The 25071-nt window shown below is 37.6% G+C and overlaps 1 protein-coding gene across 4 annotated transcripts in view; it reads left to right on the top strand.

Moving 5' to 3' along the window:
* Positions 1–25071, top strand: part of COL12A1 (collagen type XII alpha 1 chain) — a 252311-nt gene that overhangs the window by 175098 nt on the left and 52142 nt on the right. For all 4 annotated transcript variants that reach the window (XM_089681387.1, XM_089681390.1, XM_089681388.1 and 1 more), the window contains 5 exons: positions 4893–5057; positions 9624–9662; positions 9743–9881; positions 11653–11795; positions 17159–17268. In XM_089681387.1, the coding sequence (XP_089537513.1) occupies positions 4893–5057; positions 9624–9662; positions 9743–9881; positions 11653–11795; positions 17159–17268 (596 nt within the window). The remainder of the gene's footprint in view (positions 1–4892; positions 5058–9623; positions 9663–9742; positions 9882–11652; positions 11796–17158; positions 17269–25071) is intronic.

Here is a 25071-nt window from a genome sequence, read left to right as displayed (position 1 = left end):
CAAGAGATTATTTTCAAAAGTAGGAGCATATTGCACATCTTTGATAGGTTACTTTCTGGTAATGGCTTGGGATAGAGGGCATTGTAGACACCCTTCCCCTGTTCCTTCTGAGACCATATACTGTCAATTACCTGTTGTAATTCTTTCTGTCTTACTTTCGCCAAGTGAAGTGAAGAATTCGTTATCATTAGCCATATGACTTGTAGTGCCAGAATTAACACACCGGGGATATATGATGTGGCACCCTCTTTAGAGTGAAAGGCACACTCAGTATCTGAAGCATCTTGAACCACTCACAAAAACAAAGCATTATGTGAATTGACAGAGGGAGAGGAGGGACAGATAAAAGACACTAGCATGAACCGCAGCTCTCATAGCCACAAGTGTTAGAACTAAAGGGAAAGCTATATTTATTGGTGTGATTAAAAATATGATTTTTACTCCAAAGAGCAGTGATCCGAATGTGGGATCAACCTTAGCAGATATAACTTTTTTCTTTCCAAAATAGTAATGAGAAATGGCTTTTAGCCTTTTAACACTACTATCAACTAGTGGCAGAACTTGCAATTGCAGTGTAATATGTGAAAATGGTTGTTGCCCCTATGTCTGTATAAAAAGCGTGCTAACATCCATATTATTATTATAACCAATATGAATGAAGATAGATTGTATACTTTTCCTTGATATTAAAACTGAGTACATTTCCATGCTGTGGTTTGATTGGCTATTTTGTGTAAAAAAAAGTTATATCTTTGTAGTCTCATGATGAATTTGATTCCTGTTCGCACAAATAAACGTTATGCCCAAACGTTTTGATAACATTTATGCATTTATGGAAGTAGGCATTATGGAAATATTTTTGCACAGCATGAACTGCATTGTATTTTCATATATACAGTGTGCATTTTTATATATCAATATATTTATTAAGGAATTTTAGAAACATTATACAGAAAGATAGGAAACGCAACCCATCAACATGGCGAGTTGTAGAACATCAAGCAATGAAACAGTAAATTCAAGTACAATGTGTAGCAACACAACAACAAAATCGACCAATAAAGCGTAATGACGAATACACTGGTAGCACATGTAGAATTTGATCGATTATGAGCAAATTGCGCCATAAACAATGTGGTACAAATAATATCATTAAAGTAGTAGACAAAGTAGAGAGAACGGAAAATGAGGAAAGAACTGAAGAAGAAAAATAAAGAATAAAACCCGGAAAAGAAATAAGAGAGAGGGCCAGCCAAGAGTCTATTAAACAGCAGAAATATACCGAATCCATGGGTCTCAAGTTCTCTCAAATTTAGAAGTATTGTTATTAAGTATACTAGTAAGTTTATCAATAATCATAATCCAATTAAGTTTCTTTTTGACTAAGTCCAGTGAGATTGCTGACTGTTTCCAATGTTTGGCTATCATAATTCTCGCCGCCAACAGGATAGAAAGAATCAATTTAACCGATTTCTTCGGAATATCAGTGGGCAATAAATGAAATAGAGCTATTTCAGGGGATCTACGAATATTAACCCCCGTTACCGATTAAAGGAAATTAAATAAACGGATCCAAAACCTAGTCACTACAGGGCATTTCTACCATATGTGCAGCAACATACCCTCCTGTCCACAATCTCAAAAACAGCTGGGTGACACAGAAGGGTACATTTTAGCAAGACGTGTAGGGACCAAATACCACCGAAGAATCATTTTGAAGTTGGATTCAATGAGTGTAGTGTTAATCAAGATTTTAGATAAAACATTAGTCGTATTCTGCCAAGTGTCCAACTCCAGAGAAATATTTAAATCCCTTTCCCAGTGCACCATATAAGAGAGCTTAATATTTGGATCAACAAGGGAAGCATATATATTAGATAGATGACCTTTCACCGTCCCCGTAGCCCCACAGGACACCTCGAGAGGGGTGAGAGTACAGGGTTTCATTAGTAATTTAAGCTTGCTAATGATAAAAGACATGATTTGATGATAACGAAACAGTTCGCTAGAAGGCAGGTGGCATTTTGTCTGAAAATTTTGGAAAGAATATGGACAAAGTCCTTCCAAATAATCCCCGATACACAAAAAGCCCTTATTGAACCACCATTGAAACACAGATGGTGTTAAACCAGGTGTGAATTAAGGATTACAAAAAACTGGGGCCAGTGGGGTATGTAGGAAAAATAAAGGCTTGAGGGCCAGCCATCTATTCCAAATCATTAAAGAATATGAGTAGGGCAGAGGATAAAAAGACGCAACCGACTGGGAAGCCACATAAGGGAGCCAATAGCATACGGACGGCAAGAGAGGGCCTCAATGCCAACCCAATGAGGTACCTAGCCCCTAGTTGTAGTGCAGGAGAGCTGGATTATCTGAGCCGCATGAAAATAAGTCATAAGATTAGGAAGCCCCAAACCGCCATGCTTTTTCTGAGAAAATAAAGTTGAATTATTGACTTAAGGACGTTTGCCTCCCCATATAAATCTAGAGACAGCAGATTGTAAGAGTAAGATTTCCCGGCTGGGGGAGGCAGTCGGTAAAGTCCGAAAATAATATAGCAGTCTTGACAGAAACGTCATTTTAACAAAATTGATTCTACCAAACAGGATAAAGGGAGATCTGCTCAATTATGTAAATCGGTCTTGAGTCGTTTAAAAAGAGGGGGGTAGTTAGCACGATATAGCGTTGAAATAGAGCTCGTGAGATGGATCCCCAAATAGTGAAGAGAACGGGGGGCCCATTGAAAATCGAAATTGTCCCGAAGATATTGAACCTCCGAAGTGGGTAAAGAAATATTTAAAGCAATTGTTTTAGAGGAATTCAGTTTAAGACCTGAGGCCATAGAAAATCAGTGAAGCAAATTGAGGAGACTAGCTAAAGACACTCGAGGAGCAGATACATACATAAGGAGATCATCAGCAAATAAGGCACATTTATGATCTTGTTGGCCATAGTAGATACCAGAGATAGCAGGGTCAGAACGAATAGCTATAGCAAGTGGGTCCATTGCTAATCAACAAGTAAAGGGGAAAGGAGGCAACCCTGTCTAGTACCTTTCCCAATAGGCAGAAGAGCCGATTTTTATCCACAAATAGAGACCTGGGCTGAAGGATTACAATATAGAGCCCGCAATAAAGTAAAAAAGGAGGAGCCGAACCCAAATGCACCTAACATCTGAAATAAATAGTCCCAAGACAGGCTGTTGAAAGCTTTATGGAGAACTAAAGACAACAGCAGGACTTCCATCAACAAGGAATTGTCCCAATTAGATTGTACAGCTGACAGTAGTGCCAAAGTTCAAGTGACCAAGTGTTTGACGACCGCTAATAAACCCTGATTGACCATCATAAATATAATGAGCTAAAAGTTTATGAAGGCGTAAAGCCAAAACTTTAGTGAGAATCTTGAGATCACAATTATTCAAGGAGATAGGACGATAATTAGGGACAGCAGTAATTTCTTTATTGGGCTTAGGGATGACACTAATGATCGCTTTATTTTCGTCAGAAGGCACCACTCCCCCGTCTCGTAAATAATTAAAATAATGAGCCATTTGTGGAATCAGAAGGTCAGGGAAAGCTTTATAATAAGCATGAGGAAGGCTGTCCGGTCCTGGGGATTTACAGTGTGCATTTTTAATAGTGTAATAAATCAGTATTATAAGTAAGACCAGTTTAGATACAAATACTGCTTTTGTAACTGAGCTTGTGTAAGCATAGAGTTTGTCAGGGTTAAGCCTTTTAATTTCTTCACATCAAATTGGGTTATTAAAAGCAAGATCCACCCAAAGTCAAAGCTCTAAGTTTGGGTAACTGCCAAAACGTTGAACGACAGAGCAACTACTTATAACTCCCACTTGGGTTGTCAGAAAATGATTAAAAACAAAGCAGTGATTAAACCCATTAGCATCCCTACAAGGGGTAGATTTCTGTTTGGTGTATGCACATCATCAAGGAAAAGCACTACTACATATCGCTGTGATAATTTTCCAAGACATAGTTAGTAGATTTCATTTAAAGGAAACATGTAAGCTGCCATTGTGGATTGCCTAAAAAATGCTAGTTTCCTGGATGTCTCTGACTTAAGTCAACAGGCATGCAGCAATCTAGGTCAAAATCAAGTCATAATTCCTGATCTGCATACTTGCTCCAGCTATGTGACTCTAATAGATCAGCTTGATAGGTAACACAAATCTTTCAGTACTAGACATGTGCAGTTCATTTCATTCTGAATCGCATTTTGGACTAATTTTTTAGTTATTGGGAGATTCAGATGTATTCGAATAACGAATTACGAAAAGAACTAATCTAAATGAATCCGAAATAACGAAATGAAATGCGGCCTTAATTTGATTAAAAAACAAATTTGAATTTGAAAACAAAATCGAAAACAAATGTGAAAACAAAATCGAACAAACATTGGAAAATAAATTTAAAACGAAGCTCTACTCAAAAGGGGAAGTTAAATTTTTTTTTTAATTCGGTTGAACCAATTTCGAATACGAATGACTTTTCAAATTTGGTCTAAATGTTTTCTAATTGAATTTGAATACGAATTACCGAAACGAATCCCAAAAATGAATTGAACAAATTTATCGAATCCAACTACGTGAAATTTATTAGACTTCGAAACAAATCACATTTTTTTGTTTTACATGTGTTCAGTACATGGTTTCTTTAAGATTGCTTCAGGTTAAAGCACTCATTTTTTTTCCTGAAGAAGAGTAACAGCAATAATGTAATGCAGGTACCCTCATTTGCATGCACATATGTTTTCCAGTGTCTGTGGTGCCCCAGTGAGATTTTATCTATCTATCTATAAATATCATGAATACTGTATATTACTAATATTATTATTATTATTATGTTAACAATGATTTACATCATTTTCAGGGTTCAGTGTTTTTGTCATCGGAGTAGCTGATGTGGATTATAATGAACTCCGTAATATAGGCAGTAAACCAAGTGATCGCCATGTATTTATTGTCGATGACTTTGATGCCTTTGAGAAGATTGAAGATAATCTGATCACATTTGTGTGTGAGACAGCAACCTCAAGTAAGTTCAAACACCGAATGACTGATTAGCGCTGCACAAAAACATATACTAGCCAAACAGTGTATACCAAGGCTGTAAAGTAGTGCGATATTTAAATAGTAAGTCAATTTAGATTCATGGAATATGATTTGATTCAATTACACTGAAGTTTATTTAGTACAAGGTAAAGCAGATGTGAGAATAAAAACTGAACTTTATGTCCAAATAAAACTTCAACCCTTTCCACAACAGAATGCAGTTATGACCCTACTGGACATCCACCTCTAAGTGTGCCTGAGAGTTACATACATAGTAGTTAGGTGTCTGTTTATGAACCAGCAGTAATAAATCGCTGCTCAGTTCTCCGGCATTCTCTGAGAACACAGTTCTCCTGTGAATGCCGTTTATGAAGCATATGTAGATCAGTTCTCCAAACGAAGGGAGAACGGTCTACAAACGCTGGAAAACGGCTGATTTTACTATAATCTCACGAGATTACAGTAAAAGATCAGTCTACTAAGCAGAGGTAAATTATCGATGCTTAGTTTGCGGTCCCTCCGATTCTCCAGCTCTGGGCTGGAGAATCTGGAGGAAGAAGACAGATCTCCAGTGAAGGGCTGAACATCATCTCCTGAGTGTTATAAACTGTGAATGACCAGAGAATAGCTGCGATCCTCTGAATGGCAGCTATTCTCTGTGTCATAAAAGGACACCTATGTCTGAAAAAAGACAAAAGTCCATCCAGTTCAACGATTAAAAAAAAAAAAAGTTATAATCCTATACCCACAGTTGATCCAGAGGAAAGCAAAATACCCAGCAAAGCATGATCCAATTTGCACATGCAGGGGAAAACATTCCTTCCTGATCCCCCAAGAGGCAATCGGATATTCCCTGGATCAACTTTACCTATAAATGTTAGTATCCAGTTATATTTTGTGTATGCAAGAAACAATCCAGACCTTTTTTAAAGCAATCCACTGAGCTGACCAGAACCAACTATTGAGGGAGTCTATTCCACATTTGCACAGCTCTTACTGTGAAGAAACCTTTTCATGTATGGTGATTAAATTACTTTTCCTCCAGATGTAAAGAGTGCCCCCTTGTCCTCTGTGATGACCTCAGGGTGAATAACTCTACACCGCGTTCACTATATGAACCACTGATGTATTTATACATGTTGATCATATCCCCCCTTAATCTCCTCTTCTCAAGAGAGAATAAATTCAGTTCCTCTAATCTTTCCTCATAACTGAGCTCCTCCATGCCTCTTAACAGTTTGGTTGCCCTTCTCTGTACTTTCTCTAGTTCCCCAATGTTCTTTTTGTGAATTGGTGCCCAAAACTGAACTGCATATACCAGATGAGGTGTTACTAACGATTTGTACAGGGGTAATATGATATCTCTCTCTCTCTATACCTCTTTTGATACAAGAGAGCATTTTGCTCGCTTTAGAAACCACAGCTTGGCAATGAATGCCATTATTAAGCTTGTGATCTACCAGAACCCCCAGATCCTTCTCCACCATTCATTCCCCCAGTTGTACTCCCCCTAGTATGTATGATGCATGCATATTCTTACAATAACCTTACATTTATCAACATTAAACCTCATTTGCCACATAGTTGCCCAATTAAACAGTGCATTGAGGTCAGCTTGTAAGTTTGAGACATCCTGTAAGGACGTTATTCCACTGCACAGCTTGGTGTCATCTGCAAACACTGAAATGGTATTTTTAATACCAGACCCTATATATCATTTATAAATATATTAAAAAGTAAGGGCCCCAACACTGGTGTTCATGTTTCCCCTTAAAGCTCTATCTCTATCTTTTGAATCGGCCATATTTATTAAGCTGTCCTTCTGGCATTACTTCATCTCACTATGCTTTTGGTCAGAATTGTTTAGGTTCTCTGTACCCTGGGATCTCTGAATCCTACCCTGGTAGAATTCTCTCCTTGAGAGTGATATTCTGTCAGATACCAAACTCCTCTCCACAGTGGAGTCTTTTTCTGTTAAAATAAATTCCGTTCCAAAATAAAACAAGCATGAACGCTGATAAGAAGGCAAAGCAGCCCCTTGACCTCTTCAAACACCTGTAGTGTCCATATCTAATGCGTTTCGCACCTCCCACTGGGTGTCCTCAGACACATGTCTTATTTTGGAGCCATGTGAGTGTATTACCAGTGTATGTCAATTTTACTTAATAAACGGAATCACACTATTTGGATGCCTTTTCCATTCCTTGCATGCATATATCCCTCTTGATGACAGAATGATTGAGGACCATAAACTTCATTTAATAAGGAGGACTACAAGACCCAGCAGGAACTCCACATGCCCCACCAAAGTGTGCGTGACTTTTATTTCATCATAAGAGTCCAATATATCTTGTGAGTCGGTGGGCACACAGGAGGGGAGCACAGAGCACAAATCACATATTGTTTTTGAAACAGAAGCACCTGCACTGATTACTGGCACTTAGGATATTATTTTTCACTTGGAAGTTCTGTTCCTAATTTTTTTGCTGAGTTGCATTTAAGTATATGTATCATATTTAGGCAGCCCTCTTATTGTATTTGGTTATTATGCAGTTTCTGGATCTGGATGCTTTCCCATTTACCTCTTTTGTAGGATTACATATAGGATTGTTGAGAAGTTTCCTTTTCACATAGCCCCCCCTTCTTGTGTTGTTCTTCAGTTATTCTTCAGTTCTTTACATTTCTCCTCCTTTTAGAGAATTTGGAAAATGAACAATGCACAACACTTTTGACCACCTTGTCCACTTACCTATTTGCTGGGCTCTAATCAGGATGGGAATTAGCCTTTTTCCTTTCTCCTATCATGGGAGGATACCCCTTACTGATGTATGTACTTCCCAACTGCTTGAGTCTAGTTCATTGTACAGGCATTTTTCCCAAGTTTGAAACATCTGTTGGTCAGCTTTTTAAATTATCCTCTATTAGATTTTGCCTACAGACTGCAAGATCTTTGCCTCCACAACAAATTTAGCACTCCTCCTGGAAATGAATGGGTGATGGTCTCTTCATCAACTGCACTACTGGACTTCAGTACTGCTTCTAGATTTCTGCACCTGATGTTTCTTCTTTAAACAATGAGGGTAATGCATGTCAGTATCTCACTTCCTTCCCAGGACAAGGTTATGAAGACATCCTGTACTTCCTTATAAGATCAACAGTCAGGACATTTTCCTACTCAGCTGCAGAGTTCCCCCCAGTGGGATAATGTTAACCTGGAGACTTTCATGGGATCTATTTGCTGGAAAATAGATCCTCTTACTACCCCCTTCCAGCACATGTGGAACAAATGTTGCCCTTTATACAACTTTTACAAAATTCATGATTCCTGGAGTTTTGTATTTATTAAATGTTTGCGTGGGTTACGTATATTATTCTAGTCCTGATGTCCATGTATGCCATTTGCATTACAATGTTTCCTCCTCCCTGCCTACCTTTTAATTTCAGTGCAGTGAATCACTTAAGGGTGTTCCACTAAAAGTGTATTTCCACTTTTGCAGTGAAATTTGTGAAAACCCAACTATATGTTTATGTGTACATTTTAGATCTTTCTTGGGAACAGACCTTTAAACAGATGCTCAGTTGACTTCATTAACATGCACTTCCAGAAGCCAAAGTCTTAGATCTTTAACCATTTGTTAGGACAAACCGTGTTCAATTATATTTACTGATTGCAAGATCTGGCAGCACAGTACAGGCGGGGTTAATTATGATAAATTGTGGTAATTCTCCAGTCCCCTCCTAAACATTGCAAGCAAAAGGGCTTTATTCCCCCATCAACACAGTCAGTAAAACTTTGCTAATACTAAAACAGGCAACAATAAAATCTTAGAATCCAACTTACGCATAGACATTAGATCATTTGTTATTGTGTGATAATCATATTTTTTCTAGTAAATAACTTTCTACTGTTAGCCGAGCAATTGCTGTAAATATTTTCAAATAATTTGACAATGCCAAAGAGGAAGTTTATTTGCTTTAGTTGAGCTGAATTTCAAATCACATTGCTATCACTTTGAATAAGGCTGCTTATTTCAGGAACAAAGAGAAAACCACAAAAAACTTTGAATCAATAGTTCAGTTACAAATTGATAGGGTCGTGCTGACCTTTCTTTCAAGTAGTTGCCAAAGGAATTCTAGTAAGCAGGCATCCAACTGAAAGTTGAGCTTCTATTATTTCTAGGAATTTCTCACATGCCAAAAAAACTTTTATCAGCCCAGACTTCAAGATCATAATAAATGACATAATATGAAATTAATGTCAATAACAAGAACACTATGTGTTCTTTTGTAATCTTAGCTTCCATTTACATTGTGAATGACTGTGGCTTTCTTATAAAAGTGAGCATGGTAAGCACAGCACCGACAGGTACAGTACATCATGTCATCCATGTCGTATATTCTGGCTGTGGGAAAGCTGATATAATATACTAATTCCTTTGTACTTGTTAATATTGCATTACAAATACTTGTTCCAAATTAATCACTGTATGATGTATTGTTTTCTGTAAAAAACGATGACATCACTTTTTATGCTTGATCTTTTTTTTAGCTTGCCCACTTATTTACCTTGATGGATACACATCTCCTGGTAAGAACTGTCACATCATTTTTTGAGAAATGTGATTCCTTATTTTTTTCTGTATAGTTATACTCATGATTTTCTTTTAGGATTTAGAATGCTGGAAGCATATAATCTCACAGAGAAGACATTTGCATCAGTCCAAGGTGTCTCTTTGCAACCTGGTTCATTTAACAGCTTCCCAGCGTACAACCTCCACAAAGATGCTTTCCTCTCTATACCTACCTCGTAAGTTGTTCTGGTCATATTAAGAATGTCTACCAACAGGGATTGCAATCTAAAGATTACAAAAAGTAGTTCCCTGATTTGGACGTTTTTGTTATATTATCATCTAATGGCAATGGTTTCAAAAGAGGGGTGATCTTCCTGATGTCACTCACATGTTACTGAGAGTTTTAATTACTTTTAATACCTATTTTGTCTAATATTGAAGCAATTTTCAGTTATGATATTTTCATGGCAATGTGAATGCCACATATGATATCATAGTATGCCTAGGGACAACAGTCGACTCAAGAATGAATATTTAACCAACTCCAGCTTATAATTACTTAGAATATGGTAGCTGCATTGGTTTTCACTTTCCAACCTACAGAAAATACAGAAATACCTGTTGATTTTGCTGGACATCCAGTATCCTTGTCACTTTCTGTGAGTTGAACAAAAAGCTCAACCAATGCTATCTGCCTTCCAAGCTATCTTCTGTAAAGAACAGAACACCTCCTATGTAATAAAGATGAAGAAAGAAGTAGAAGTTTGCAGTCAAAATCAAGTGAGCAGCCTAAGGCAACAATGCTGCACCTCCATAGATACAATGCTGAGTTAGCATTGTCACTCTAGAACAGGAAGTGTTACTGGCATGATCAACAGGTGAAATAAAAGAGAAAAAAACTGAAAGAATACAAATGCAGCCCCTGCATCTAAGGACTGATATGCTGAAATATATTAAATATTTGTTTTTGGGTTTAAATACATTTTAATCCCTGCATTGATCTGCCTGTGATTGCTTGCTTCTTGCAGTCTGAAGGCCAAGCTTTCTCTTCTCTCTGATAGCCTCTTCCTGCTATTGGCAAACACGCTGTGCTTACGTGTGTACCCATATATCTGCTTGTAGATATTCAGTACTGCAGCTGAGCCACACTACACCCCACACCTGACCCCAGGCAAGGACTAGGTTTAAATTTGGCTCAATGCAATAACTAAATACAAAAAAGTCCCTATGAGCACTGCAGTAAAAACTTGACAGAAACTCTTGTCTTTCCTCACCAAAATTAACAAATTGATTCTGGCACATTTGTAGAATAATGTCTATCAGCATGACAATGCAATAAACAAGCCAAAACATATGCCAACATTATCACTCAGTAGCTGAACATCATTGTCTGTCATATAAATAGATTAATGTACTATTTGTTTTATCAGATGCAGGATTCTTAAAGGTGACAGGTCTACTTTCCAATGTTTTTTCAAATTGAAACAAACTGTATGAAACATCCAACTAAACCTTTAAATGTTACATATTGAACATGTGCTCAACAAAAATGTTGGTTTATTTAGCACTGCGCTATGCTGTAACCCATAGCAACCAACCAGATTCCATCTTTTGTTCTTTTGTTGATATCACACCTGCAGACTGAAATCTAATTGGTTGTTATGGGTTTTTACATCTTGCACAGTATAATTTCTCTGTATTCCTTCAGTAAGCCTGTGCTTAAAATATTTAATAAAAGAAAACTGTTGGCTCTAGTTGTTAATAACTTTTATTCTGAAAGATATTTGCTATGCATTTGTGGGTTTGAATCATTGTTTTAAAAACTGTCTACCTGTACATTTTGGAATGTAAACTTTATCTCAAAATGCAGCTGGTCCCAAACAATCACAAGTAGAAACTGAATGATTGGCATTAAATAATTTGGGGATAAAATGTTAAAAATACCTTTCAAAGTATCAGCTCGGTAATTATAAAGACATTATTTATGAATTTTTAATTTCTCAACAGAGAACTGCATCCCGAGGGTCTGCCACATTCTTACACAATCATCTTATTGTTCCGCCTGCTCCCCGAGACACCCAATGAACCATTTTCTATATGGCAAGTTACAGACAAGGGTTATAAGTCACAGACTGGAGTGACCCTGGATGGTGAGCCTCTCTATTTTTTGTGAAAGTTTTTATTTCTTACATTGTATTTCTAGTCAAAGTATCATACAAGGTGTTTTTTTGAAGTTACAAAGTTAAATCCGTTGAAAAATTGATGCATATGTTCCCATAAGGTTGAACTCACACTTGTGCTATGTTTTTACACTAATCACCACTATTCACATTAATTTATTGTATATATGCATTAAAGTTCATTGCCATTTTTCAGAAAGGCCACTCGGCACATTTAAACAACAGCATCGAAAAAGTAATGGTATCAACTCTGAACCTTGGTGTACACCACTTACAACCTTTTTTATAACAAAAACAGATTTAATTTTCAGCTTTTGTAGTGGCTGTATGCACAGAGAAAAAAATAAATGAACATTACAGTTAAACAGCAAGTGATAATAGCAGAAGCATTACAATACAACAGCACAGTGAAAGGGTGTATGTTAGGTGATTGACTCACAGAAAGCAGGTAAAGACAGTAAATCCAATTGACATGTAAGATTGTAGTAAAACAATTGAGGATACAAAAGTGCCTAACTCTCACGCCTAGCCCCCAAAAAGCTTAGACAAATCTTTGAGTGTACATTTCAGGTTTCAGGCAGCAGTGATAAATTAGATTGTATTGTTTAAGGAAGCCCCTCTGTTCATCTGTAATTTCTTCAAATGCTTTAAGCTTATTAAGTTCAGAGATCCAGTCTTGTTTTGTAGATGCCACAGTAGCGACCCAGCTAATAATATTAGCTCTACATGTGGCAAATGACCTTTGCACAACAGTAGTGGGGGCATCCAGTTATCCAAATATAGGAATATAAGGAAGTATGTGAATACAAATGGAAATGCCATATGCTTTGTTAAATTTAAGGATCACTATGTCCCAGTATCGCACTAGCTTTGAACAATGCCAGAGGAGATGAATCAGATTGCCTGGGAAAGCCCACATTTAACATATTCTGGGTAGTCTCTACAACCAATGACATGCAGGAAAGCTGAGGTTCTATGAGCCCAGTAGCAAACTAAAAATTGTGTCAACTTATGAGAGGGAGACAAACCTTGAAGAATTTCCTCCCATAGATCTCCGGACAGCTCCCCTAGATCTTCTGCCCATCTAACTCTACAGCTAAGCAGGAAATCCCCATAAACTTTGTGCAGTAATTGGGCATATATGGAAGATATGACTCTCTTGGTGCTAGTGGAGCTGAGCACCAAACCTAGGTAACCTATATCACCAAATGTGGGGCCAAGTGCTCCAAACTGAGCATGAGCAGCATTGGTATTGGTAAAAATGTTTTTGGGGAGAGGAAAATCAATCTGCAATTGTTGAAATGACTTGAACTTGGCTTCAGAAAATATCTAGGAAACTGTTACTGATTGCCCACTCTGGAAGCATTGATGACTGAAAAATTTGGGTAGGGATTCATTATCCCAAATGAGAGTGAGTCTTGTGAGGTGCTGTAGCATGGAATATGGAGTGGAAATTTCTTTTTTTTTCCACCTAGTGAGGTGCTGCAGTTGTGCTGCCATCAAATACAGACAGTGGTTCAAGAGTGAGAGACATTCAAGGTCTTTGGGACATTGTAATCTTGACAAAGATGTCTGGGGTTGTTTTTTTCTTCCAAAGTTCCTGAAAAAAACTTAAAACTGAGCAAATAGTTTTGCTGGAATCCAGACAGGGGAGTTTTGAAAAATATAGAGCAGTTGGTGCATCCAAACTATTTTTATAAGTTTTGATAATAACCAGTAACCAGATAATACCAGTAACTGATAATGGAAGCTTACACCATGGGGTTGATTTCCTAAAGGCAAATATACTGTGCACTGCAAGTGCAGTTTCTCCAGTGCTTATTAAATGAGGTAAAGCTTCACTGCAAAAAATACCCAATCACATGCAATAAAAAAAACAGCATTTTTGCTTGCACGTGATTGGATGATAGAAATCAGTAGAGCTTCCCCTCATTTACTAAGATCTAGAGCAACTGCACTTGCAGTGCGCAGTATATTTGTCTTTAGTAAATCAACCCCCATGTATGGCTCTTCAATCCAAATGCATGAAGGGGGTATTGTAAATTAAGATCAATATATCGCTTGGTAGCCAGGGTGATGCAGATACCCAAATAGATAATCTGTTGAAGAATTGTAAGAGAGAGAACCCTCCAGTTTGTTCAAGGGTGATCAAGAGGGAGAAGAACTGATTTCTCCCTGTTGAAAGTAAGGCCAGATTAAAATATATATTTAGTTTGGAGATTCATGATAAGACTTAAGGAGGAATTAGTATCATCTAAGAATAACAGGATGCGCCTTCTTTTCCAGTAAGGCCTATTTAAACACTGAAATTCTTAACAACCAGTATCCCCTGTTTGTGCACAATCAAGTATGTGTTCAATCCCTAGACACCAGGATTATTTTCTCCCCACAACTTTCTCTCCTGAAAGTTTGAGTTGATTGTAGCCGTATTAGTGCATTTGCGACAGAAACAATTGAATTTGTTTTTTCTTTCATGTCTTCTAACATTGTGCTAACTTTGTGAGTAGTACTGCTTAGACCTTAAAGAAGGGGACATTCCCCGAAAGCTTGTCCTCAAAATTGTATGTTAGTGCAAATAAAAAAAGTATCACGGACAGTACTCAATTGTCTCCTGAAAGTTCAAATCAAAAAGACTCTTGCAGCGTCCGTACAGTGAATAACCCCTACAGTGGCAAAATGTCTCCTTCTTGTTCAATGTCCTTCCATGCGTGATTCTCACTTCATCCTCAGCTTGTTACACTCAAAAAAATATATATATAGACACACAAAAAACCGTGCTTGTCCACTCCACCATGTGTTCACTTCTATACATCTGTAATTATTACTCTTACCCTCTCTCTACTTGGAAACCGCCTTATAACAAGATCCACCGAAAAAATTATTCCAATTTACAGCCTCCTCTTCTGTCTTCCCCTTCATAGGAGATATACCCTCCAGAGAAAGTTATATAATATAGTGTAATATTGTCAATAACTCAATAGCGTGTTCTCTCGTGCTCCCCTCAATCATCAATTGTGACCACCAGTGATAAGTGATGTAACATTCCACCACCTCACAGACCATGCATCTTACCAGACTAAGGCAGTCAAAAAGCATTGGATAGAAACAGCTCTTCCCGACTAGATGGCAGTGGGGTAGCAATACTGTCACTTGTTTTAGTTTTCAGTAAAATTTTAGTTTTATAATTAGTGTATACTGATCTTAGATGTATTACCACTGTATTAATATAGCTAATATTGCTGTACTTCTCAGCTTTGTGTTTAAGTTATACCTTTAGAGGTCTCCAAGTGTGTAATTGCCCTTATTTAAGATGGCAACCTCCGCCCACATTAGGGAGGAGGGAGAGTATTTGGCTAGCCACAAGTCTGATGAGCACATCCTTTGATAAAGGTTCGAAAATGATGAAACACGTCAGAAAGTGACGTCAGACGTAGACTGGAAGTTGCGGAGTGGCCATCTTGGATGAGGTCTAGAGTGAGCAAACATTGATGCTTATTTTATATGAGAGGAAATGCTGATGTGCACTGTTGGTTTTAAAAACATAATGCACTATGTATGCCTATCTATTCTGACCTACATAATGTTGCTATTGGAAACTGGGACATTTTCTGGTCAGGAAGAGCTGTTTCTAACCTATGCTTTTTGACTGGCTTAGTCCGATAAGGTGCATGGTCTGTGAGGTGGGTGAGTGTTATATCACTTATCACTGGTGGTCATAATTGATGATTGAGGGGAGCACGAGAGAACATGCTATTGAGTTATTGACAATATTATACCATATTATATAACTTTCTCCGTAGGGTATATTTCCTATTTAAACCCTGCCAGACTAGGGTCTAGTCTAATCCAGGCTGCGAGTAGTTAAATGATGATCGCAAGTAGCAATGGGCACTGTGCTTAGCATAGAGAAGTTGAACGCACTGAAAAAATACAAGGCAAAATCCAAACTTGCCCATAAGTATTCCCATTCAACACTATCAAAGGCCTTTGCAATGTCTAATGCAAGAAGGGCTCTATTATCAGTGGGGACATATTGAGGAAAGCAAACTAAATATTATGTGCTGTCGACTTTAGAGGCAAGAAACCAGTTTGATCTGGGTGTATGAGTCTAGTGATCACCTTAGGTATAGTGCTAAAACCAGGATTTTAATATCTGTCGTCAACAACGAGATGGGGCAGTATGAGTCCAGGACAAGTTGGCCTATACCCTTTTTTGGCAGCACAATCACAATGGCCTCATACATGGAATCAGGGAGGGATCCAGAGTTTAACACCCCATTCAAGGTGGCCAAAAAATGAGTTTGACAGGTTTAATTTTTTAAAAACCTTAACAGGATCACGTGCTTTTGGAATTAGGGAATGACATAAGGACAGTTTTAAGTTCTTCAATTATCATTGGAACATTTATAGCCAGCCACACCTCTTTTGACAGCTGTGGCAAATGGATCTGCTGATAAAAGTTGTGGAGCTGGGAATGCACACATTTTGCAGAGGAGGAATATAGTATTTAAGTGAGTAGAATAAAAGCTAATGAACGCAAAGTAAATGGAATCAGTGTCTGTCTCTACCAGTAGAATCTCTTACTGCACTGATGAAAGTTTTTGGGGTCTGAGTACTAGCAATATGCACTGAAGGTTTGCTTGCTTGCTGACCCTCTGCCCAGAAAACTCATTTCTGAAAGAATTGTTTTTTGGGGAGCTTTAAGTATGAACACTTACAGCCTTGCATTCAGTTTTCCCTGTTATTTACCAGATCCATATTTTTGCATTAGAAATTTGTGACACTTTGTCCATATATATTACAATATCATCAACCTTTTTATTTAGGTTTCTTGTTTACTCCCTCATAATAGGACCATAGATTCCTTTAGCAACATCTGCAGTATCATTTGTAAATCCATGCTGGCTATTGGTTATGCTATTTTCCATCACATGATTTTTTCCTTGGTCCCTCACCAATCCCTCCAATAGAACTTTATGTAAACATGTACTGAGATCTTTCATTGCTGAACTCCTGAAAATACTAGCTTTTGGCTGTAATATTCACCTAATTGCTTGTGAATTTTCTGAGTCACTTTCCTGAAACAAGCATGCAGATTATTATAAACTCTGACATGTGATTTGCATGCTTGTTTTGGCCAGTGTCTAGAAACGTATTGAGGCTCGGGATAGCCAGGCTGCTATTTTTTTAATAAGGCCAGCAATCACAATCACAACTCCACACTCCTTTCAATATAGATTTCCTGTAAATATCTTTCCTTTCACTATATGTCTAAATGACTAGCATGGTACATTTTTAGTCACAATCTTACGTTCTTCTTTTCTTTTTTGTAGTACCAAAGAAAGCTCTCACTTTCTTCAACAAAGGAGCATCTGGAGAGACTCAGAGTGTAACTTTTGATGGTAATGAAATAAAGAAACTCTTCTATGGAAGCTTCCACAAGGTATTTCATTTACAGAAGATATGTATTAAAGTGGTTAACAAAACCAATTGTTCCATTAAATCTATGAAACATATTACAAAATTACTTTTCGCTATTGTAAAAAACAGACCCCCTGCTGGAGATATGTTGGCAAAGAGAAGTGTCCTCTTACAGATGAAAACTGGTACCACTTCTCTTCCATTCAGATATAATGGTACTCTGTGAGTTCCCCATTATCTAAATGGATTGTGTTGCCCCCATTGACAGATGCAACAGTAGAAGGGAAAATGCCTTTTGTGTGGCAGAGACCATTTTATGTTGCTATAGAGAAAAGTCTAAAACTGGGGGTCAGATTTTATTCAGTCACCAAACCATTTTCTGTTATTTAGAATGCACATATTACTTCATAGTTTACTTCATAGTTTTCTGGAATTAGTTTCATTTCACATATTTGTTTGTTTTCTCCCTTGTGTGTACTTTAAAAGAGTCTGTGAAGAATTTGTAATAAAATAACCAGTAAGCATAATAACAGCTGTGTTACTATCTGTGGTGGTCCAAGCTTCTTCCTTGGTTAGCAGGAGTTTGGCTGCAATCTACAGAAATTTCTTAATCTATTATGAAGTCTGACCTTCTTGCAAATGTGTTCTTTAGAGCAGTTCAATAACCTTGCTGTCAAAATGTAAAATCTTAAATTTTGTTATTGCCAACATTCTGGCTATTTTTGACCAGTAACTGCTGGAAGCAGTAATAATTCAGGATTGAAGACTAACTAAGCATTCTCTTAAAGTTGAAAGGACCATCCTAACTCTGCTTACCTACATTCCATAATGTTGGAGAAAGATCAAACAGAACTGTAATACTAATAAGAATTCCCCCCCTGTGTAAGACAGATCATTTGGAAAGATCACTAGTTATTCAGTGAGATTTGGAAAGAATGAATAATTTGCACTGTATAAAATCAACAACAAAATGACATATGTTTCCTTTAGATCATAACTCTCATGGAACTAGCAATATCTTAGAAGATAGAAAAAGTAATCCCTGGATAAACATAGCAATCTTCTTGTCAAAGTTTTATTGTAAAAGATATTGGTTTACAACACATTATACCATGTGGTCACTAAGACCCCAAAGAATCTCTTAATACTTTTACTATAGTATAGAACAGTCTGTGCTGGTCCACCGATAGCAAAAAAAAGTATTTCATACAGATCATAACTAGATATCTTTGGTCAAAAAGTGCCTGAAAGGTGAAAAGTGCCTAATCTCATAATGCACCTTGCTTATGGTAAGGGCTAATTCACACACGCACACACACACACACGTGTGTATATATATATATATATATATATATATATATACAGTGGGGATCGAAAGTTTGGGCACCCCAGCTAAAAATTTGTATTAATGTGCATAAAGAAGCCAAGGAAAGATGGAAAAATCTCCAAAAGGCATCAAATTACAGATTAGACATTCTTATAATATGTCAACAAAAGTTAGATTTTATTTCCATCATTTACACTTTCAAAATAACAGAAAACAAAAAAATGGCGTCTGCAAAAGTTTGGGCACCCTGCAGAGTTAATATCTTGTACTGCCCCCTTTGGCAAGTATCACAGCTTGTAAATGCTTTTTGTAGCCAGCCAAGAGTCTTTAAATTCTTGTTTGAGGTATCTTTGCCCATTCTTCCTTACAAAAGTCTTCCAGTTCTTTGAGATTTCTGGGCTGTCTGTCACGCACTGCTCTTTTAAGGTCTATCCATAGATTTTCAATTATGTTGAGGTCAGGAGATTGTGAAGGCCATGGCAAAACCTTCAGTTTACGCCTCTTGATGTAATCCCCCGTGGATTTCCAGGTGTGTTTAGGATCATTATCCATTTGTAGAAGCCATCCTCTCTTTAACTTCAGCTTTTTCACAGATGGCATCAAGTTACCATCCAAAATTTGCTGAAATTTTATTGAATCCATTTTTCCTTCTACTCGTGAGATGTTCCCTGTGCACTGGCTGCAACACAATCCCAAAGCATGATTGATCCAACCCCATGCTTAACAGTTGGACAGAGGTTCTTTTCATTAAATTCTGTGCCCCTTCTTCTCCAAACGTACCTTTGCTCATTCCGGCCAAAAAGTTCAATTTTAACCTCATCGGTCCACAGAACTTGTTTCCAAAATGCATCAGGCTTGTCTATATGTTCATTTGCAAAGTTCAAACGATGCTTTTTGTGGTGAGGACGTAAAAGAGGTTTTCTTCTGATGACTCTTCCATGAAGACCATATTTGTACAAGTATCTCTTTATAGTGGAATAGTGTACCACAACTCCAGTGTCTGCCAGATCTTTCTGGAGGGATCGTGCCGTCAAACGTGGGTTTTGAATAGTTTTTCTCACAATCCTGCGAGCTGTTCTGTCTGATATTTTTCTTGGTCTTCCAGATCTTGCTTTAACTTCCACTGTTCCTGATTACTGCCATTTCTTAATTACATTCCGAACAGAGGATATTGACATCTGAAAACGCTTTGCTATCTTCTTATAGCCTTCTCCAGCTTTGTGAGCGTCAACTATTTTCAGTTTCAGTTTTCTAGACAACTGCTTAGAAGAACCCATGGTGCTGATTGTTGGGGCAAGGTCAGATGAGTCTGGGCATTTAAAACCTTTGAGATTGACATAGCCTGGTCTTCCCAGACGATGATTGAGAACAATCCATGACACTGGCAGGTCTCAGCTTGGCAAAGGGGGCAGTGCATGCTATAAATTCTGCAGGGTGCCCAAACTTTTGCAGACGCCATTTTTTTGTTTTCTGTTATTTTGAAAGTGTAAATGATGGAAATAAAATCTAACTTTTGTTGACATATTATAAGAATGTCTAATCTGTAATTTGATGCCTTTTGGAGATTTTTCCATCTTTCCTTGGCTTCTTTATGCACATTAATACACATTTTAGCTGGGGTGCCCAAACTTTCGATCCCCACTGTATATATATATATATACACACACATTTTGAGAGGAAAGATGGGGTCAGTGAAGTCATGTTGGAAATGATATATGTGACTGTGCTTAATGGAGCATGTAGAGTAATACTAATTTTGATTAGTTTTATGTATACTTTTTCATTTACAGTTTTGTTCTTTTGTTTAAAAATCATCCCCAAACACACACACACACACACACACACACATATATATATTCTCAGAGAAGGGGGCACTCAACTTTTTATGATGGTCCCAGACATGTGTCAATGTGTGTTTTTTGTTGCTATGAATGTTTTTCTGGGATCTTAACTGTTGTTGTAAAAGGCATATTTAGTGATCTAAAGCCTACAAAAATAGTCTCTGGGACTGCAGTTTGGAGCAAGTCCAGAGGTTTTGTATGTCTGTTCTGGAGCAGTGTTAGCAAATAGCAAAAGACAACCTTCCAACACATTTTTTTTTTCATGTGCTAGAGATAAAGTTGCAGCTGTAAAATGGTGTTTGCTTCTGTTGACCTTTCTTTACTTTTTCACTGAACAGCTCCTCTTGTTGGTTCTGTAAATTAAGAATTTTGACATTATGATACAGTGCATATCCCTCTAATTGTTTTCATATCAATCGTTAGTCTTCCAGAGAAAGATAATGAGTTCAAACTTGGCCTGCAGGATGCATTTTGGCATAAGTAGTGGATTTTTACAGCTTTCTGCCTTTTAGCTGCTGAACTTGGGATGTCACTTGCTGCTGGGAAAGGTTTGGCTTTACTCTAATACTGACATGTGAGTTTCTTTAAAAGGCAAACAGACTTGATTGTTAAAGTTCTCTGGAAGGCAAGGATTTCACTTAAAGTCTGTCTTGTGGTAGTAGTAGTCAGTTCATAGGAATATTCACATTTTCCTTCCCTTCTCTTCTGTGGGCTTTTATGTGGTTTGCATGGATAAACAGTGGTTATTGTCAAGTTTTAAGTTTTTTCCCATTCATTTTGGTGTCTGTAACTCAAGCTGTATAGTCTGTAGTCATGGTTTCTAAAGAAATTAGATATTCCAGTTTGGCATCTCATCAGAACAGTGTAAAAAATGTTACATATTTTTACAAGATTTAAATTCCCCCTCACTGTTTTAACAACATATGAATTGAAGATACTTTATTATTATTGTGAATAGTATATGTAATTTGGATGCAAATACATGGGCAGTAAACATCAAAACTAAAGGAAAAGTCTAGCTGAAAGGTGTTTTAGATTTTGGATAGAGTAGGGAAGGTATAGCGTATCTGTCAGGTTTTTTATAGCTATCTAAGTTAGGACGATTTTCTCTCACTACTTGCCCCAGGTAGCTCTTGTTACAAAGGCATGAAGTAAAAGAGTATTTCCAAGCTTGGGGATTTTCTAGAATTGACCTGAATTCTACAATTAAGGAATGAGATTACTCAGCAATAGTTCGCTCCCACCTGGCTACTAATTGGCTGTCTTGAGTAGTGAAATCAGCATTACTACTACAGTCACACAGTGGCTAGAACAGAAAGAAAATTCTACATGGGAAGCCAAAATGTTACTTAGGTTGAACCTACCTCTGGGCATTGAGAACAGGAGATGGAAAATAAAGCCTGTTTCTGAAGACCCAGAGTAGAGATAAAGAGAGGCAAAAGAAGGCAGACAGGTATTTTTGTCCCCAATTATTGTCCCTGCATTTTATTGCATATATATACTGTGTATATGTATACATATATATTTGGCAACTTATTGTCTTATTGTCATGATTGCCTCTTTTTTTTTAGCATATTACCATGACTATTTATAACTCTTACCATGACTGTCCATTTGCTGCTCACAAATTTTGTCTCAGACATTATTTTTGTCTGCATATTGTCACAATTCCCAGTATGTGCTCCCATGCTTGCCAGTATGTAGCTCATGTTTGTCGCTCATGCACAGTCATCGTTGCCAGTGTGTACCTCTGTACATATTGCTATATTTTCCAAGGTATTACCACAGTTTAGTGCTATGGTGCCCTCTGTGTGGTTATGGAACCAAGTCAGTTCTGTTTGTTTTAAGAACTACTTTTCCTTCAATTTAGCCACCCCTCTTCTCTGCAGGCCTCTCAACAACTAACCACACCCCTAAAACCTTAACTTTTCTGAATATTTCCCCTCACCTGGAAATGAGGAGAGATATTTAGAAAATGGACATATACAATATTATATACCTGACAGAGGATCTAACCTATATATACTCTGTTTAAAATTACATACGGTTCTTCACCAAATTACTTTAAAGTTAACTTGTTAGTCTTTCCATTTATGTGGGCAAAATTGTTGCAGTGATTACATAGTGGCTACATGGTTTGCACTGTTTCCCCTATGCTGGTCACTGGACATGAGTCTATCTGTATGGAGTTTGTATGTTTTCTCTTCTCTGACGCCGATTGTTGTATAAGTAGCCTATCCCTTCTTGAGAACTCTGTATTTATTTTTTGCATGCAGAACGTTTATTAGATATAATACAATGAAGTAGATGTTGGTATTTGAAGTTGGCAAAAGGAATATTATCTCCCTCACCACAATATGTATCTTAAAAGAGAAGTGTTTATTTTTTCCAAATTATACATACCTAGGTGGATGCAGCATCAGTCCGATGGTGCATCTGTCTCCTGCTGGCTCTAAGAGTGATAACTCACCCTTCATGACTCATATGACTGCTGATCACTGAGGTCTCACCGCCACTGTGAGCAGAGATCAATGACTGATCACTGGAATGCTGGGTTGTGGAGGGAGGAGCGGCTGGCTCAGGCTCTCAGGGGATCGCTGAAAGGCTGAGCCAGGTGCTGCTCCAGACTCTTGGGTTGGATCCTGACTTTAAAGTCAGGATCTTTCCCCAGCCTGGACCAGCTGAGTGACATCAGCTGACAGCGGGCAGTCAGCTGAAAACAGGTTACAGGAGTGCAGTTCATTCCCCTGTTTGTCCACAGGGGAAGTACAGCCAAAAGAGCTTTGGCTGTACTTCTCCTTTAATGGAAGAGTAGCAGAAACTTATAATGAAGATGGAGGAAACTGCATCATACTGAGTTATGAATGTACAGAAAAATGAGTGCAGTTAAAAATAGTGATAATAGGGTGGCAGCATAACAACAAACAATTAACCTAAAAGTGGGCATACATAATATACACAAATGCAATTGCATTGCCCGTGAAACCTATAAATAAATTATTTTTTAGGGTAATAAAACTCCCAGTCAACTTATGTTAGCTGATTAGAGGTTTTATTGTAGTAATTTGTATGAGAATTCTTTAAAGTTGAACTCCAGACAGAGAAAATGTAGGACATCTCATTATTGGTGGTTTCATACCTCACTGCAATATGTTTGTTGATTCTTTGCCCTGTTTTTCATCTGTGAGAAAATCCAGCTTAGTTCCTTGTGACATATGTGTTGTAAAAACGGTGACTTCTATACCATGTGTCCCTCTGGCTATTGGTTTTATCTCTGGCTCTCTGTAGTTCTTTCCAAGTGAACAGTGACATAATTATGTCGCTGCTTGCTGTAGTGGGGGGTCCCAGGATTCTGAGACTCCCGGTCTAAACAGCCCACTGATACAGCATCATTTGATTAGCATACCAGGAGTCTCCAGGTCGGTCCTGCCTCCTATGACCTTATACAATGACTGACAGGCCAGGAGTCTCCTGGTTTGTCACAAATCTCAACACAAAAGGGGGGACATAGCTGAAGGTGGCCAAACAGGCTTACTCAGTCCAATATATTTATGATAAAGTCACCCACCCACATTAACACTCCAAACCATGTCCATTAACTACAATTCTCTTTGCGTGATGAGAACTGTAGTGTCTCATAGGTGTAAGGAAGCAGAACATGACCTACAGTCCTGGATTTGCACCTCCTCCCAGAGCCAGCTGGAGCTGTTACTTTTTTGAATAGAAGAGATAACATCACAGTTACTGCAGATGATCCTAATTAGTTGATCTCCTAAATAGTGAGATTTATACATTTGCTACTAAATGTTTGCTGTTATAGATAGGTATTTGTAAAGATTGGGGGTTTTTTTGCATCCTGGAGTTCAACTTTAAACTCTGATTGCTGTTTGTTTTATAAAAAGTGAGTGACAAACTGCTAAATAACCAAGTCTCTTGGAAGATATGCCTGTGGTTTGTTGGGAAGAAAACCACATATGTTCTCCAACAGCAATACAGTATTTAACAGCCCTCAATCACTTTATTTTGGTGAAATTTTCTAGGCAATTCTAGTTTTCTAAATTACATATATTGCATATGCTGTATGAATATTATGTATGGCGTCACTTTGGCTTATAAAATTCCATTTAAAATTCTGGTTGCATGGATACATAGTTAGAGGAACGTTTTATATGTAACAGAAATCTATCATAATCCCCTAGGAATTCTTTGAAGAACACATTAAAGGTCTGCAATGTCAGCTCTGCAATACAAATTCTGTATTATATACATCTCAGAAAGGGCAGGGGCTGTACTTACAAAAGCACAATAAAGGAAATGGCTTTTTTATTTTAGCGTTGGTGCCAAGTATTTTTTGTTGAGAACTAAAGATAGCACCAACTGACTCGTATCAGTAACTATCATTTGAAGTCCCAGAGAATGTATGGAACAATCTAAATGCTGCTTGAGAAAATGCTGTAATTTTTAGTAGGCCACCAGCTAATCCATTTTACAGAAATCATGATTTTATTTATTTTTTTTACAAAAAAACATGTTACTTTCATTTTTGACTCTTCTGTCTTAGAATGTATTAAAATCATTACCACAAAGATTCTGCAAGTAATTCTGGGCATGCCATAAGTGTATTCAATAACTGGCAAACTGTTGTGTCTCAGTGTTA

The sequence above is a fragment of the Staurois parvus genome, unplaced genomic scaffold, assembly GCF_062004578.1.
Source record: "Staurois parvus isolate SC_StPar_1 unplaced genomic scaffold, SC_StPar_1.0 ptg000264l, whole genome shotgun sequence".
Lineage (NCBI taxonomy): Eukaryota > Metazoa > Chordata > Amphibia > Anura > Ranidae > Staurois > Staurois parvus.
This window is presented reverse-complemented; position numbering and strand designations above follow the sequence as displayed.